Genomic DNA, 17698 nt, shown 5'->3' on the forward strand with positions numbered 1-17698 from the left:
AACACTTCCAGGGACAGTAACTCCACCACCTCCCTGAGTAGCCTGTGCTGCCATTTCACAACACCCAGCCAACCCAAGGCCTTGGGAAATCTGCTGGAATCTGATCTGTTTGTCCTGGCTGTGCTGTAACTCAGCTCCCCAAACCAGCCAGCTTGCTATTGCTTGCAAAGAGAGCCTCTCACAGCCTTGCTCTGCCTGGTAAGCATCAGGACTAGTTTTAATGGGAAATGCATATACTGGTACCACAAGTGGTGTGATGGCTTTGGGCTGGAAGCAAAATATTTCTCTTGATGTCTGTGGTCATGTGGAGTTTAAAGCTGGGATGTGCTTGGAGCACATACGGGTCAGTGTTTGGCTGATTCCTGTTGGTTCCCCATGTTGTATGCCAGGGTGTTTGCTGGAGGCTTGAGGCCGAGGCTTGTGCTGCTTGTTGTCATTTTCAGAGGACTTCAGAGAAGTGGAAATTGCACCAGGGGCTCTTGTGCTCATGGCCACCTGCCTGCTTCTGGAAGGGCAGCGGAGCATGGGATGCCAGGGTGATCCACACCATCATGTTTCTCCTTTATCCTGTGATGGGCACATGGAGCCCGGGTTTTTATTTTTGCTCTCCTTTGAACATTTATTCTTCCTCGTGCACGCAAAACATGTGGGGGTGCTGAATGCCATTGCTCCTGCACGCAGTGGTGGGTTTTGACATTTGGCACCACTAACCAATCCAACTTACACTGATGCGGATCCAAAACTAAATGTCATGGCTGTGTTATGATTATGCAGAACTTTCTCTAGTGCAAATGAGCTCAGAGCTTGGCCTCACACATCAGTACTGATGGGATTTTCATTTTTCTTTGCTCTTCCTTTCAGCCATTGACAGCAGCCATCAGATGAAGAGAAGCCTGGACATGGCCATGAGGACCTCCAGCTCTCTCGTGGGGGACCTGGAGCCAACTGCGGTGCTGGGTGGCACCAGGCAAGGGACAGAGTACACTGTTCCCCCTGCCAGCACCAGCACTTTCTCTCTGCAACAAAAGGGATGCACAAGGAGCAGCCCCCCTGGTCCTGGCCCCCCTCCTGGTGAGTTCTGATGTTCAGATTCCCACATGCTGCTTGCCCTGTCCCTGTTTCCATTTTTTCCTTATCACCCTTGGGTGAGATAAATGCCTTGTTGGGATATGAGTGAGGAGGATGTCTTTAGTTCTTTAATTCCTTGGATTCTCCTGGTTGAGGATTGCAGCAGGAGCACATCCCAGACAAATGCCTGGCTGCCAGCTACTGGGTGTCCTAGCAGAGCACTCCCCACCTTGTACATTTGTAGTGGTTTGCAATAAATCCAATTTTCTCTTGCTGTGGACAAATGCAGACAGATTTTGGAATGCTGACATGTTTTGGTGATGGAAACCCTCTTTCCCAGCCATTCCTCTGGCAGCATGTTTGACAATAAATGCAGGAAATGTGGGAAATGCTGCTATGACCCTATTTATTGCATAGGGTAGCACTACCTACCACTATGGGTGATGCTGCTTCAACCCCGACCTGGTCAGCAGCAAGATCAATTTCTCTATTCCCCCTTGCTCTTTGCAGCTGCTGGAAGCCAGGCAAGAGGCAGGAGGGCACTGGCTTCTCCTAGTCACCCTGTGGACACAGACAGGACGTTTTCACCAGGACCAGCTCTGTCCTCATCCCCAGCATCACAGGCCCAAAGCGTGCTCCCCAGCACCCCTATGCCCAGCTCCCCAGGTCAGCCCCCCTCTTTTCCACATGCTCCCAGCACCCAGACTGGTGCAAGAGGCACCACACTGCATCCTGAGAATGCTGCACGGAGTTCCACAAGCCCTGAGCTCACAGGATCACCCACCTCCAAAAACACTTCCAGAGGTGAGCCTTGCTGGTTCTCAGGTTTGTGTCACAGCTTCAGAACATCTTTGGAAGCCTCTGTGTAGCTTTTGCTTTCTTGAACCAGTGCTATGTTTTGCATGTGCTTGGTAGAGACAGGCTGTTGGGATTTGGAGTGGGATGGGTGGAAAATAAACAACTTTTCATTGAAACTTTTCATTGGGCGAGCTGGGTTACTCCACCATTTGTAGGCTTTTCCATGGGGTTTTGGTGCAGTGCTTTCGTGACTTTGAGCCACAGTTCTTGCAAGAGCAATAACTTGGGTGACCCTGAATGGAGGAGATTCATGCCTTTCCAGAAGAGCACTTTGTCCAGATTGAAAACTTCCTTTGCTTAATATGCATACATGCAGTGTAAGCATCTGGGAAGAAAATGGATCCATCTGTTTATAATTTCATACACATAAATTCAGCTCTTTTATTGTGCCATAGCCGCTGGAAGCAGCCACCAAACATCCAATGGCTCATCACTGGAGAAGAGAATTTGGGGTTTCCACACCACCAGTGACTCCATGTCTGCCACAGCCACCAGAAGCACAGGGAGGACGTTGCGGTCTCTGCCTGCCAGCACCACCCTGGTGCATCCGGCAGAGATTTCCACCTCTGGTGCCAAAACCATTGACCCTCCAGACCGGACCCCATCTCCTGGGACACCTCTGGGAGCAGGGACTGATGGTGGCACAGGGGCCACCATGTCTTCTGCAGATCTGTTCCTTGCCAACGCAGGCAGCGCTTCCACATGTGAGTTTTGATGGCTGGCTGTATAACTCAGAACATTATTTAAAGAGTCTTTATAAACAAAATACATCCTTTCTATTTTAAAGAAACGAGGAATAATATTGTATTTGGCACATTCTGTACGTTTAAAAACATTTCACAGAAATGAAAGTATGGATAAATATTATTCTAGTTGGAAGAGGAGGATAGATTTTCTTTGAAAACCTTCAGTAGAATTTTGCAAGCTATTACTTCAGGAGTTCCTATGTGGAGGTTGGTTTTTCCCTGCCCTAATGATTTCCCAGTAGTAAATATTCACACATATATTGTCTGCCGGGACAAAACCTTCCCAGCTGTTTCAGTTTGTGCAGTTTTCTATTTCTTTTCTCTTTTTTCAGCCTCTCACAGCAGTCAAGAGCCCAGGAGCATCCCAACTGCTGGAAAGGTGATGCTGCACTCAGATGTCTCCATTGTGCTCAACAACAAGACAGTGGGAACAGTGGGTTCCACTCCAAGCTCTGCCACCAGCCCTGACCCCACCAGCATTTCAGGGGACACTTTGTCCTCATTGGGGGCTGGGACACGTGGAGCTGGCAGCTGGCAGAAAGACCTCTCTACACAGCCCCGAGAACTTTTGCTTGCCAGCTCGCTCTCTGCCTCTGGACGTACATTCGCAGGTATGTGGTTGCTGAGTTGGCTTTTGGATCACTGAGTTTGTGTTGTTCTCCTGTAGATAACGCCATCAGTCGGTGTTGGATGAGCAGCTGCAGTGGGACTGGGGGAAGGTTGGGAGCGGTGTTCAGCTTCTGGTTGAAACACTGAAAAATATTGGTGGCCTACTTGAGACTCCCATACTGAGAAAAGCAGTCGCTGTTTATAAATATATATATATATATATATATATATATATATATATATATATATGAAGGCCACCCATCACATGTGTAACTCTGTATGCATTGATCAAATCTGGTTTTCTTGTATCTCAGGTGTCAGAAGCAGCCACCAGCCAACTGACACATCAACAACAGAGGAAGAAACCACAGCATCCTCTGCCACCAGTGCTTACATTTCAGCCACAGCCACCGGCAGCGGGGGGAGATCTCCGAGGTCTGCCACAAACAGCAGTGGATGGGCAGAAGAAGTCTCTGCTTCCAGCAGTGGTGCGACCAGGACCTCAGGCACTGTCAGATCACCACCTGCCTCTTCTGTAAGAGAGACCCACGGAGTGCCTGGGTCCAGGGAGATCACAGCTACCAGGCAGCCTGAAGCAGAGTCTTCACTGCCGCTCTCTCCCTCTCCTGCAGAAGGCCCTTCCATAGGTGAGGAGTAAAAGGATGATGGTTACTTTATCCTACACTACCTGCACATCTCAAAATGTATTACAACCATATAGAAAATACTTCTAAGGAGGAGAAAGTTTGGTTTGATGTTTTTACAGAAAAGGCACCATATGGAAAGTTTCCTCAGGCCAAGAAAAATTCACTTTCAAATCATTTCAAAATTCTTTGCCATTTCCAGTTGCTATCGCTATTTCTTCGACATGGGAACTAAGCAAGTGGAGATTCAATTGTGTCCCTGTGATCCCAGGGACCCAACTTCAGATCCCGTGATGTTCCCCATGGGCCGTGCTGCCTCCCAAAAACCAAATCAGCTTTAGGACAATGTGTACGTGGTCTCAGGTCCTTCATTCTGTTCTTTGCTCCTGGAGCTGGTTGTAGTACTGAAGGAATTCAGTCCCTCTGAGCCCACTCCTTCATGACCTGTTCTGCCTGACCACTTTGCTACTCAGCATTGTGCCCTGTCTGAGCTGAATTCCAGGCTTTTCTGGCTTTTTATGAGATGTATTTGTTCTAGCAGGATGGAGTGCCCTCAATTACTTAATGGTGAAATCAAGTGCAAGATGTAGTAGTTCAACAGTTTCTACATAACATCACTGTTTGCGACATCAAACCACATCTTTTACAAGAAAAATTCCTATGGGAAGGAGTCACATCTTTGGAAATTCTCTGTTTCTCTAGATTAGCATCTTCTCTTATTTTCTGCCTATGCATGCACTTGTTGTTTCTGGGTGCTACTGGCAGAAAGCTCATCTGTTATTTTATAGTTTTGCATTTGCAATTTTTTTCTTTATCATATCTCAGCTTCCGGAAGCAGCCACATGCCATTTAGCACCCTGGCGACAGAGAAGAGAACTGATTTCCACGCCACCAGTGACTCCATGTCTGCCACAGCCACCAGAAGCACAAGGAGGACGTTGCAGTCTCTGCCTGCCAGCACCACCCTGGTCCATCCAGCAGAGATTTCCACCTCTGGTGCCAAAACCATTGACCCTCCAGATCAGACCCCATCTCCTGGGACACCTTTGGGAGCAGGGACTGATGGTGGCACAGGAACCACTGCATCCTCCCCGGGGTCACAGCTTGCCATTTCAAGCAGTGCTTCTTCCACAGGTGAGCTCAGGCCGTCCTCGGGGGCCTCATCCTGTAGGCCTCCAGTCTGTGTGGAGAGGTGCGAGGAAGATGTTAGAATCATAGAATCATTTCAGTTGGATAATACCTCTAAGGCCATTGAGTCCAACCGTTAATGCAGCACTGCCAAGTCTACCACTGACCCATGTCCCTAAGCACCACATCTACACATTGAGTACCTACCATAGAGTGATGGATGGTGACTCTACTACTTCTCTGGGCAGCCTATTCCAATGCTTCACAACCCTTTCAGTGGATAAATTTTTCCTAATATCCAACCTGAGCCTTCCCTAGTGAAATCTGAGGCTATTCTCTCTCAACCTGTCACTTGTTCCTTGCAAGAAGAGAGAACTCCACCTCACTACAACCTCCTTTGAGGCAGGTGTAGAGAGCAATGAGGTCTCCTCTGAGCCTCCTTTTCTCTAGAAGGTGCTTGGCAATGCTTTGGGGCATTGAAGGAACATTTCACTTTCAGCACACCAGCGCTTCCACCTCTTGTTTTTGGTGCCCTCTTCAGGGTGCAGTCCTGTGAGCAGCCTTTCCCCAGATCTTCGGGTTGGAGAGGGTTGTGTCTTCTCAGACATCTTCTCAAGGTTTAAGTCTCCTCCCGCCTTATACCTGTACCCACTTTGTCAGCCTGTGGGTGGAGATAGAAGAGAGTGGGCCCATCTGCTGGCACTTTAACATGTATAAATCCAATTTGTATCGTTTCCCAGCCAAAGGGGCTACAACCTCAGCCAGGGGAGGAAGGCTGCCCGGCGATTCTGTCACCAGCACACCCAGCTTGGTGATGGCCACCAGCAGTGGGAACATGACCACAGAGCCCTTGGTAGACACCAGTGCAGGCAGCTCTGCTCCTGCTCCAGCTGGCACCAGCTCCCTGGATGCGGTCCTTCTGCTGTCTTCTGTGACAGAGCCAGGCAGGCAGAGAGATGTCTCACAGCGTGATGCTGACCTCGGTGGGCTTCCAACGAAGCCGCTGCCTATGTTTCCTCCTGGAGTTTCAGTGTCTTCATCCTCACCAAGTTCTTCAGGTGGGTTTGTGGGTTTGCCAGGAAGGGTCTCCCCCACAAGTTCCTACTCTTTTTCTGGTTTTAAGCTAGATTTTCCATTGAAATCTCCCCAGTTTGTTGCAAAGAGAGCCTGAGCACTGTAGGATTGGTGAGTTATTTGCCTTTCATTGAGGCAGAGCTTTTCCTGTCAGGATGTAGACATCAAGCAGCTTTTCAAGACCACACATATAGACTGTGATGGAGCAACCATTTGAACTCCACCCTCAAACCAAGGACCGGGTTTCCACCGTCCAGCTCCTAATATTTCAACATGAAGTTTTGAAGCATGTCTTTTTTCCCCCTTGCATTTAAAATTCTGTCTTTTTCCAAGAATGGGAGCATTCTGACCTCCCTGGCCACCAGCTCACACTTCTGCAGTGAGCAGGACAGAAGTGCTGACCTGCAGGATGTGCGGCTGGAGGCGTCTCTGCCTTGGCTGCTTGCCTTTCTCCCTGTTTCATCCCTGGAAATGGACATGTTCAGATTTTGGCCCTCATTGAGGTCTCAAAATTGTTATTAATGGAATATATATATATGTATGTCTATCTCTGCTTTGCAGTTCCAGAGGGAGGACAACAGGTTTCTGGTGTTCCTACTGAGACTATGTATGTTCTGACCGTGCTCTCCACCCATGAGGAGAGGACATCTCAGGATGCAGCTAACCATGACACATGGAGCATGGTGGTGGGAAGCCCTACATCTCACCCAGATATGGCCAGGGAGCCCCGCTCCAGTTCCATCCCATCCTCCCCAGCATGGCCCGGAGGCAGACATGTCTCCTCCAGCCATACAGCATACACGGAGCCTGAGGTCACCTTTTCATCCAGGGTGTCCACCTACTTCTCATCTGCTGCTGAGCCTTCCAGTGAGTCCTTCTGAGCTCCTCAATAGCATTTGAATTAGGACAAGACCCCCTTCCCCTGCCCTTGGCTCTTCCATGGGGTTGAAGTTCCTCCCTCCAGCCCTGTTCAGAGCTGTTGCAGGTGTGGTGGGCAATATTTATAAGCTGTCATGATTGCTCATTGGTATTATATATCTGTCAAGATTGAGTTCATTGGTATTGTGTATTTGTTGTGGTTGAGCATGTTGGTATTGCGTATCTGCAGCTATGGATGATTAACTGAAGCAGTCTCAGAAACTTGTGCTATGTCTTCTTGCTATCATCTACTACCTAACTGGGCTGGGTTGATAACTATAAATAGCCTAAATACGCCACTGTGCCTCTAATGGTACCATGTATATTTAAATCTTCCTCCTTTGAAATAGACTTGGTCTGTTAAATCATTATTTAAGGTGATAGATATGCAAGATCTACCTTTCCTGTATTTATCTGCAATTTTCTTAATCTTCATTTCTAACTAGAATTACTGTATAGCTCACGAGTGTTCTCTCATCTGAGATGGTAAAATCACATACCGAATTTTTGATCCTGTTTCAGCTGTGGGAAGCAGCCATCATTCGCTAAGCAGCTCAAGTATGGAGGAAGGGATTTCCAGCCCCCACACCGATCCCATATATGGTTCAGCCACATTGGCTGGTGGTAGAGAGGGGACACCGGTGACGATCAGCATGCTGACCAATACCACAGAGAGCTCTGCTTCCCACACGGAGACCACCAATGCTTCAGAGCCAACTCGGTTGGTGTCAGTGGAGCAGAGTGGGATGGCCAACACCTCAGTTGGCAACAAAGGCCTTGCAACAGAGACGCTCTTCACCCATTCTTCCAAGCTACTCACTGATTCATCTTTCCAAAATGATCTCACAAGTAAGTCAGCACGTTCCCATGTTTTTTGTTTGTTTGTTTGTTTGTTTGAATGTTCCCATTGTTCTGCATTTGCTTACGTTGTATACAAAGCTTTCAGTCATTGGTACATTCAGTGTCACACATGGGTGTCCTTGGGGAGGTGTTCTCATGTGTCCAACAGCAGAGGACTCAAAGCCAGACCCCACTGACATGGCAGTCATTCCAGAGGTGAAGCTCCAAGCCTGGGCACTAGCGGGGAAGCTCTCCTGTTTTCATGGCCATGGAAAGCTTTTTTTTGCATCCTAGCTGGTTTGTTGTGGGAAATCCTTTAAGAAGTGTTTCATGCTGTGGATCAGCATGAATTACAGAGTCTGTTATAGAGAATCAATTATAGAGTTAAATCAAATTTTTAATTTTTTAATATTCTATTTTTTTTCTATTTGTAGTGATTGTTGAAGTTATCTATACATTCTGAAATTTGTAGTGTAAGATTGACGACTCCTTTAATGCTAAACGATCTGCCTTTTTGCAGGCTGATATGCTACTCGTTTAGGATTTCCTGACTGCAAAGTTTTCAATCAATGAGTTCATAATAAGATGCAAATTAACATAATGCAGTAATATCATCCTACAGAGGCATGACGTTCAGTGTGCCTAAAAGCAAACCAGCTGAAGAACAAAGATATGCTTTTGTTTGGAATGGAGGATAAGAGGAAGAGGATATGAGTTTTGTAAATTGAGAGATAAAGAGAAAGATGACTTTTGCTACTTAGCTTCCCACAAAATATCACAGAATGATAAGTGCTCAGTCACATTAGAAAAGCATTGCTGTAAGAAGAGTGTTTTTTAAGAAACCTGTATTTTTCCTGGGTACCTTATGTCTGTCAGAGTTCGCCATTTTTTAACGAGCTAAGGAGTGGTAGGTAGCTCAATAGCTATGCTTGGATGATGCTCTTATTTTTTAGAATGGGCCAGTTTACAGACAAGAACATTTTATATACTTATCAAATACTTTTAATATGATATTAAAATGTTTTCTTTTTTCTGTCATTCTGATGTATTTTGTCCTCTTACTGCAGGCTTTCCAAGTAGCCATCAGCCAGTCAGCAGCATTGACGCAGAGAAAAGGACCTCAGTTTCTCATACAGACGGCACATACATTTCAACTATATACACCAGAGGAGGAGAAAGGACTCTCCTATCTATTTCAAACAGCAGCACCTCTGCTGACTCCTCTGAAAGTTCCACATTTTTTTCAGAAATTTCCAACCCTTCAGATTCATCGAAATCACCTGTGGCACAGGACAGGAAGAACAACGTATCCAGTGATGGCAGTTTTGTTCAACCATCGACAGAGCCATTGCTGGTACACTCTTCCAAAGCACTGACTTCTGCTTCTGTAGGCAAAGTACAAAATACAACTGTCTTTGACACTGACTCCAGATTGTTGCCCACTGGCAGATCATCTCTATCTTCATCAGTATCTTCACGGTCTTCCTCAGCATCATCACTACATCACTCACTCTCATCAACACCACCACCAACTTATCTGTATGCAACATCAGAGTCGTCTGAGCCACTCTCTTCCTCTGTGATGGCATCTTCAACCCCTCTGCAGGCTTTGTCATCCTCTTTGCCCACTTCCTCATTGGTTTCCCCATCTTATTCTTCAGTATCTTTATTGCCTCTGTTTTCATCACCGTCATCTGTCTCACAGTCCAGTGACAGTGGCCCAGCAAACACTCCCACAGCTACAACTGCATCCAAGCAGGTGCCCTCCACGGCTGCAGTGGCTGGAAGCTCATCCCGAGAGACCACCAAGCACAGTAGCACACACCAGCCCCAAAACAACACCTCCTTCAACATGACCAGGTCCCCTCCTCTCCCCACGGAGCCTATGGAGCATCTTGGTGGCCGCGTTGTGTCCATGTCTGCTGCTACGCCAGTAACTGAAATCATGTCACCAAGAAGTGCTACCTCCCAGCGGGGTAGCTCTGGGAAGGCAACACCACCACCTCTGCTTATCACAGCCAGTGATGCCCCACAGTCTGAGCCCACAAATGTGCCCCTCAGTACCTTGACAAGTACAACAAGCCACAGTGTCATTGTCCCTGCAGTGGCACTGACCACAGTGAAACCTTTTGTACTGACAACGCCACCCAGTCGCCAGCCAACCCTGAGTGATGCTAGCACCACAAAAACCCACAGAGCCCCAACACCCACTACCACTAAACACATTTATACTACCAGTGAAAGCACAAAATCTGTGGATCCCACCACTACAGTGCCTAGTAAGGTCACCAAGGAAATCATCCCTGCTACGAGTCCTCCTTTAGTCCATCCAACAAGCAAGACCACTGTGAGCACAACTACATTGACTTCTACCAAACCAACCACCATCCTGCCATCAAGTAGCACAGCTGGCATGAGATCAACATCTCCAGCAACAGGTAATGTGTCTAACAGTACTCAGCAGCAGGGCCAACAATAACTGAGTCTCACATGGAGGGTCTTTGAAGGGTTACATATGTATATATGACAAGTCCACTGTCAGCAGGATTTGAGGATAAGAATTCTGTCTCCATTCTGGTATTTTTAAGATAGAGGTTTAACAATTGTGCTGAGCTGCTGGAAAAAAATAAAAGTGAACATTTTGGTGGAGGTTTCTGATGGAAATGTTAAGCTGAAATTTGGGAATTTCAAGAAAAATCAAGCTGCTGGCCTTCCAGGTAAGCTTAGGATGTACTTTACATTTGTCGTGAAAAATAGATCAGTTTCTCTCTTATGAGAAAAGGCAGCTGGCCAGCACTCGGTATTTTCATTGGAAGTTTTTCTGCTATTTTGACCTATAGTTGTTCTCTCCCCATCTCACTAAATAAATTTCTCCTTGAGGACCCATCACTTCTCCTGGTAGGTTACACACTGTGGTCTTGCTGAGTGTGTTGTGATAACCAAAACTGGGAGAGGGAAGCTGAGAAATGTGCTATTCAGCCATTCTGGATTTGCTTTTTAATTACCTTGTGATCCAGGAGTGTTCTTTGAATCCATAGTTATACTTAGCCCGGGTGGGGCACTGAGCACCTGATGGAGCTGTAGGCGTCCCTATATGTTCATTGCAGGAGATTTGGACCAGATGTTTCCCTGCCCAATATAGAAGGGTCAGGAGGCTCTTGGGGTGCAGGAGGATGGAGGTGGCAATGCCTGACTGCAGTGCACTGCAAGGAGTCTATCAGCAAAAAGCCCTGCAGAAGAACAAAGGATTTCATTTGTCGCTGCTGCCAAGCTCTTTATCTTCCCAAGTAAATGTATTGAGCTGCTTTATACGAATGGAAATCGATTCTGTTTTTAAAGTTCAGGAGCCTGACCCTAATGCCACTGTAGGATATTGTGTATACTGACTGCATTAATCTCGGTGAAATACTGGCAGTGGTGTATATTCCACCAGTAATTAGGTATTTAAAGGTTATTTCTCAACTGCTCTGTATTAATTATATCTATGGCTTTATACAGAATAAATAACTTTAGTGGAGTGGATTTTTTGTCACTCGTTTCTGACTGCTCAGGTCAGAGGCACCACTCATCCTCTTGCTGGTGCTTGGTAGGCAGGCCAGACAGCCCAGAGCACAGGGATAATCCCATGTTGTGTGTCCTAAGGCTGGGGTCAGCTAGGGCTGTCTGCACTGCAGGGCTGCATGGTTCTTCAGCCATCCGTAGCTGTAGCATTGCTTGCCTTGAAAAGTACTCTGGAATTACAGGAGCAGCGCTGCAAGCAGGCTGGGTGTTAATATTAGCATGGATCAACACTGGGTCCCAAGGGCTTCGGAATGAATATTCAACAGAAAGTGTTTTGTGTTTATTCCTGTAGCTCCAGCAGAATAATTAAGAACAGGATAAGCAGTAAGTGCAAATGATGCAATGAATCATCTGATAATGCTCAGGGGGTCACAGAAGAGGAACCAAGTTGATCTTTTTTAGCCTAGCAGTTGTTGATGTTTGTTATTCTGCAACTATAGGCTGGTCTTTTTTTCTGGTTTTCTAGATCTGGATAAATGTCTTTCCAACCCTTGTCCTGCACTGGCTACCTGCAACAACACCCGTGGCTCTTATGTCTGTCAGTGCCCTCTTGGATATGAGATGGAAAAAGGAAAGTGCAATTTAGGTAAGAAAACAAAAGCGAAAAAATGGGAAAAATGGTGGAGATAATGATCTGTAATCTTTTAAAATAAATTAACCCAGGCTCAGACAAGTTCAGGAGCTTAGTATACCTCCCAACTACTACTTTTACTGGTAGCCTGACTTCAGTTGGCTCAGCCATCTCTATGGAATTAAGCAGCCGTGAAAGCCTTTGTAAGATCAAGGTCTTGTTTCCTACCTTTCGCATTTGTTGTGCAGCACAATTATTATCTGGGACTTGCATTCTGGCCTCCTCCTTTCCTATTAAAAGGCTCAAATCCCAAGGACTTATAATGCTCCATTGTGAAGGGGGGATTTGTTTTGCTGGTGTTTCTTCTGACCCTTAATCAGTGAGGATTAAGGCATGGAAATTTTGCTGAGCGACATGGCTGAGGTGTCCCTGAAGGGTGTTTTGAAACATTTCTTTTTGTAGGAATGTGTCAGCTTCTAATTTAGAGAGTTGTTTTGATTATGCCTTGGACTGGGCTACGGGCAGATTATGTAAATACCGTGAAGGTGATTCCAGTCTCATTTCTATCAGAAGCTGTTATATTAGAGCTGCCTGATACAAAATTTGTGGTGAAGATAGGCTCTGCAGATGGGAAAGAATGGGAACGAATTGGAAGCTTTACAACGTTATCTGCAACTGTATTTGTTTTTCTGGTGGAACATAAAACTTGAGCTCTGAGTTCTCATTTCCACTGAGTATCTCATGACACTTAATACAAGATTTAGGGATATTATCTCTCTGAGTCTGGACGAGTTGGATTATTGCATTCTGTTGCCATGAATCAAATCTAATTCTAAGCATGGAAAAATGCATCTTTCAGGCCTCCTTTCAAACATCATTGCTCATTCTGTCCAGCAGTTTAAAAAATGAAAATGGCCTTTCTCCAGTGCTTCATCTTGACTTGGTTTACTTTCCTTGCGCTGGAGGGAGGGGAAGAAGATTTTACTTTACCCCAAATTACTATAAATTAGCTTTGGCACTTGAAACCATCTTGCCTCTAAATTTCCCCATTTCTCTCTGTGTTCAGGCATCCTATTAAATGAGTCAGTGTTGCTTAGTTTTGGTTTATAGAAAGGGGGCACGTATTCCAACTCACCTGTCTTATTCTCCTTTTTAGTAAGAATATTTATTGGTCAGGTCCCCCTGAAGCTTAACATCACCCACGGGAAGTATGCAGATCTCCTGCAAGTGGAGCGTGAAATCCTGGCGATGGTGAGTGTCCCTGTGGGGTGGCAACAGCACTGCTCGGGTCCTTGTGTGTCACTCCCCTTATGGTTGTGACAGCCACAGAGCTCTCTGGTCTGGATTTAGCCTTTCTAATTTTTGAACCATCCAGGTTGTCCAACCACCCATACCTGGGGCTGTCCTGGGGCTGGGGGTGCTACTGGGAGCTGTGCTGCTCCATTCCAACAACACTTCTTCTCTTCCTTTCAGCTGAATGCCTCTCTGTCGGGCTTGCCTGGATACTACCACTCCACAGTCAAAGCCACCAGGTAAGGGGCCACGTGGCAGAGTGAGGAATGGTGCCAGCCATGTGAATACTTGGGTTGTTCAGCTAGAAGTCCACATTTTGAGTCTGACCCAGTGGTGCTGGGCTTGAATTCATCAGCAGCATGGGGCACTGGAAATGCCTTTGCACCCTGGCCATCCATCCTAGTCCTACTGAGGACAGCTTGCTGAGCTGCCACAGATCTGCTGCCTCAGACAGCTTTCTCAGTACGTGTGTGTTATCGTGTCTATGTTAAGTGTTGCTTGCACTAATAACTAGCAGGTTGCTAACGTACTAACCATGAAATCAGACTGACCCGTGGTACTCAGGGCTGTTTTGTTTTGTTTTCTGTTAGGGAGGCAAATGTTGTGCATGTTTCAGTGCAATCCACGTTCTCTTTAGCATCCAACGTGACTTTCTACGATGTTGTCGGCACCGTGAAAAGCTACATTCGGGCTTGCAAATCTCCTCCTGACCCTTGCCAGTTCATCTCCAGCCTGAAACCACTCCACAGAGGTAAGCAGCACAGCAGATTTGTTTGATTTGGGTCCTTTTAGAAAGTGGAGAGAAAGATTCTGGCTTTCAGCAAAATTCCTCTGCAAGTTTCCATCTCACTTCAGTAGGAATCATCTTAAGATAGAATCACAGAATCATTAAGATTGGAAAAGACCTCTAAGATCATGTAGTTCAACCATCAGCTCATCATCACTATGCCCACTACCCCATGTCCCTCAGAGCCACATCTGCATGGTTCTTGGAGATGTATTATTCCACGCACGTGGCCAGGAGTTGGGAAACAGTGGGGTAAAAAAATTGGTCACTCTTTTTTTCACAAGTTTCTGGACCAAGAACCACCTCTCTCTCAAGTCCTCTGCCTGCCAAAGGTGAGAGGTATCTGGAGAAGGCTGCCAGTGCTGGACAGGACTTTGTCCAGGCTTTAAATATGCCATATTTGAAAGCCACACCTCACCACTGTGGACTGAATTAATTTAAATCATTTTATTGAGCTAGCTCAAAATTATATCTAGTGGTTACCTCAGGTTCAATAACCTAGAAAGAAATAAATTCTATTAGTGTTGAGTACAGATGTAAGGATAAATAGTGTGCCCACCAGGGAGAGGGATGTAAAAGGGCTCCAAGTGAGTGACTTACATCCCATAGAAGTTCCTGCTTCTCATATGCTTTCATTTGTTGGTTCCAGTTATTTCACCTCCCAGTAAAATACATAGGCTCAATGGCACAATTTCCATTGTGTCACAGTCGTGTGACACAATTTCCATTGTTCACTCCCAGTTTTGCTGAATGCTCATGCCAATAAACCTGATTTTTAAAGGTAAAATGTTACTTCAAAGTACTATAAATGAAAGAAACAACTCTGTTTCAAAACTGAAGAAAATGCAGTGCTTGATATTGGAATGGAAGAAGCTCTTTTGGGCTGAGCAAAATGCTTTGCTAGATATAACCTTAAAAATGGTTTTGTTGAACTGTCTCAGGGGGAGGATGTGTTTCTGCTTGAGCCAAAACAAATTTTTCTTTTTAATTTCCCTTTCAGCCTCCGAGCTGAAATATTTATTATTCCCCTACTCAATTTGCTTGTACAAAAGATGGTAGATATGCATGAAATTGTGGCATATTGTGATGCTGACCATCTCAAAATGGAACAAATATTATTAAAAAAAGAGAGAAAGAGAGATGAAATGAGCTGAATGGAATGCCTGGGGAAAGCAAACGTGCATGCTGGTGTGTTCAGAGAGAACTGTGCTGATGTTGGCTGCGTTTTCCCAACAGTTGGCAGCTTGTGCAAGCAGAAGGACCCCAAATGTGACAAGGAGACCTCTGAGTGCACTGACTTCGATGGGGTTGCACTCTGCCAGTGCAAAAGCGGGTACTTCAAGTACAATAAAATGGACCATTCCTGCAGAGGTATTGCACTTCATGCAGCTTTTTTTTTTTTTTTTTTTTTTTTGCCTGAGTTTTCTTAATCTTTTTGTGTCAGTTGCAGTGATTGTGTATTCGTGTTCTGTGCACATCACTGTGTGTGCAAGAAGCTTGATATTATAAATAGATATCAGCAGCTCAAGTTTCTTTTACTCAGCTAGGAGACTTTTCAGCAGATCCTGGAGGTGCAGTCTCTCTCTAGGAATAATATTATTCTTTTCTGGAGCATGCTGTGAGTCACAACGATGCAGAAGAGGGAGAAGGGGGCCTGACTGTGCTGGGCTTCAGCTCAGTGGCACAGAGCATAGATGACGTGCAGCTCTGCCTGTTTTGATTTTGTCTGAACTCTCGGCGAACTTCAGATAATTGCTTTAAATTCACAAGCTTATATCAATACATCTTCACTATTTTTTAAATAAGCAAGTATCTGAAAATGGTTATGAATTTATTTTTCAACTAGGTTCCTAATAGAAATTTTAAGCTTCAGGGTTATGTTATTTTTAGCTACTCCTCAGATCATGAAATTTGTTTTGCTACATCTTAAACAAGGCCTTTGTCCTTGTGCCAATAGTCAGAGTGAGTTTTATAGGATGAGGGCGTCCATTCCTAGTTGCAGTAGTTGTTGCAGGGCTTCTTAGGAAATCCAGTTTTTTGTTTTTTGTTTTTTTTTAATTAATTTTTTAATCCAGTTTATCAATAATAATTGCAGCGGTGGTTATGTATTGTTTCTGGCAGTATCAGCAGGGTTGATGTTAAAGTAGGAGCAGATGCTTTGTCATTTCTGAATCTGATCAGAGTGGAGGTAGTGGATACCCTGTCCCTGGAGACACCCAAGGTCAGGCTGGATGGTGTTCTGAGCACCCAATGGAGCTGTAGGTGACCCTGCTCACTGCAGGGACATTGGACCAGATGGCCTTCAAAGGTCCTTTCCAAATCAAACTATTCAGTCGTTCTATCACGTGTGTCTGGAAATAATGCATGTGCTGTGGGCTCTGGGATGGGCATCCCTGAAATGTGCATCTTGGGTCATGGTCCTGCCTCTCCTCTTCTCTACATCTCCAGGCAATACCCTTTGTATTTCCCTCCCTTCCATCAGCTTGTACGTTGGAAGAAGGACTTTTTTTTAGGAAATATTGACTGTCTCCACCCACCCTGAGAGGCAGAGAAGGCAGCATTGGGGAGCTGAGATGCCCACCAATCTTGGGGATTGACCATTCATCTTGTCCATGACCCTTGTCAAGTGGTGGTGTGAAGATAAACGCCTGAAAGGCTGTAAGGCACTTGGATGCAATGGTTATGGAGGGCTAAGTGCTGTAACACCTTTTAGACAAGGAGATGTGGTCACACCCTGCTGACCTGTCTTGTTTGCTGTGCAAAATGAGAAAAACCTACCCCCTGCTGTCAGGTCTTTATTTTCCACTGTCAGCTCCCTGCTGTCATTAGCAGTGGGTGCTACTGAGTGCACAGTGTGGTGCTCCAGCAGTGTACCAGCCTGTCAGCATCATTGTCCCCATCTGGGTAAGCCAGGCCATCAGGATTTTTAAAGTCATTTTCAAAAGCCAAGCTGTACTGAAGCTATTCTCTTGTTATTTATAGCACATAATATGCCAGGCTTTTTTAAAATCTCTGCCCTCTTATTGACTGAACAGGAACTGTGGTCTCCCGAGCATCCGACCCTCATTGTGGGTTGTGCAGACATGGAGTGCTAACTCCCATTAAGTACTTGCAAAGGGGAAACAGCCATTGTGCTGCCCCATCCGGCCTCCCGTGGGAGGCTGGGGGGCAGTTGGGAGGGGAGCACCACCATGTGACCCCAAGTATTGCTCTGCTCTGTCTGCCACCTGGGGAGTGCTTGAGAATGTCCCCAGGGGAGCAATGGGGCTGCACAGGGCAGGGTGCAAGGGCAGAGGCAGGCAGGGTGATTTGATGGTGAGGAGGAGAAATGTGATAATGTAGCCTTTTCCAACCCAGAAAACATCCATCCAAAGGCTGGAATTTGACACTGGGATAATGCAGACCAGAGAGAAGGTGAATGTTTTTAATGGCTGGGGAAATTAACTTTGTGAGCATCTGACTGAGTGTTGCAGTTGATTGTCATTGGAAATATTAAAACCAAGCTTGGATGGTTCTGTGAAATGTAGTTCCACTTCAACTATTTGATTTGAAACCCAATTCAATTTGGAATTGAATTTAGGGAAGTTCTCTGACCTGTATT

At 45.8% G+C, this 17698-nt stretch overlaps 1 protein-coding gene across 2 annotated transcripts in view; it reads left to right on the forward strand.

Moving 5' to 3' along the window:
* Nucleotides 1-17698, forward strand: part of HEG1 (heart development protein with EGF like domains 1) — a 36161-nt gene that overhangs the window by 9677 nt on the left and 8786 nt on the right. Inside the window, exons 2-16 of one of the 2 annotated variants that reach the window (XM_090143642.1) lie at nt 862-1071; nt 1579-1872; nt 2322-2630; nt 3005-3283; nt 3596-3928; nt 4751-5059; nt 5794-6111; nt 6689-6994; nt 7568-7894; nt 8953-10323; nt 11913-12032; nt 13174-13268; nt 13491-13549; nt 13948-14061; nt 15334-15468. In XM_090143642.1, coding sequence (XP_089999768.1) covers nt 862-1071; nt 1579-1872; nt 2322-2630; nt 3005-3283; nt 3596-3928; nt 4751-5059; nt 5794-6111; nt 6689-6994; nt 7568-7894; nt 8953-10323; nt 11913-12032; nt 13174-13268; nt 13491-13549; nt 13948-14020 — 4403 coding nt within the window. In that variant the 3' untranslated portion in view covers nt 14021-14061; nt 15334-15468. Of the gene's footprint in view, nt 1-861; nt 1072-1578; nt 1873-2321; nt 2631-3004; nt 3284-3595; nt 3929-4750; nt 5060-5793; nt 6112-6688; nt 6995-7567; nt 7895-8952; nt 10324-11912; nt 12033-13173; nt 13269-13490; nt 13550-13900; nt 14062-15333; nt 15469-17698 lie in introns of those variants that run through there. The other variant, XM_031590662.2, reaches the window with a different exon arrangement.

This window comes from Phasianus colchicus, chromosome 7, assembly GCF_987193195.1.
Source record: "Phasianus colchicus chromosome 7, bPhaCol1.hap1.1, whole genome shotgun sequence".
Lineage (NCBI taxonomy): Eukaryota > Metazoa > Chordata > Aves > Galliformes > Phasianidae > Phasianus > Phasianus colchicus.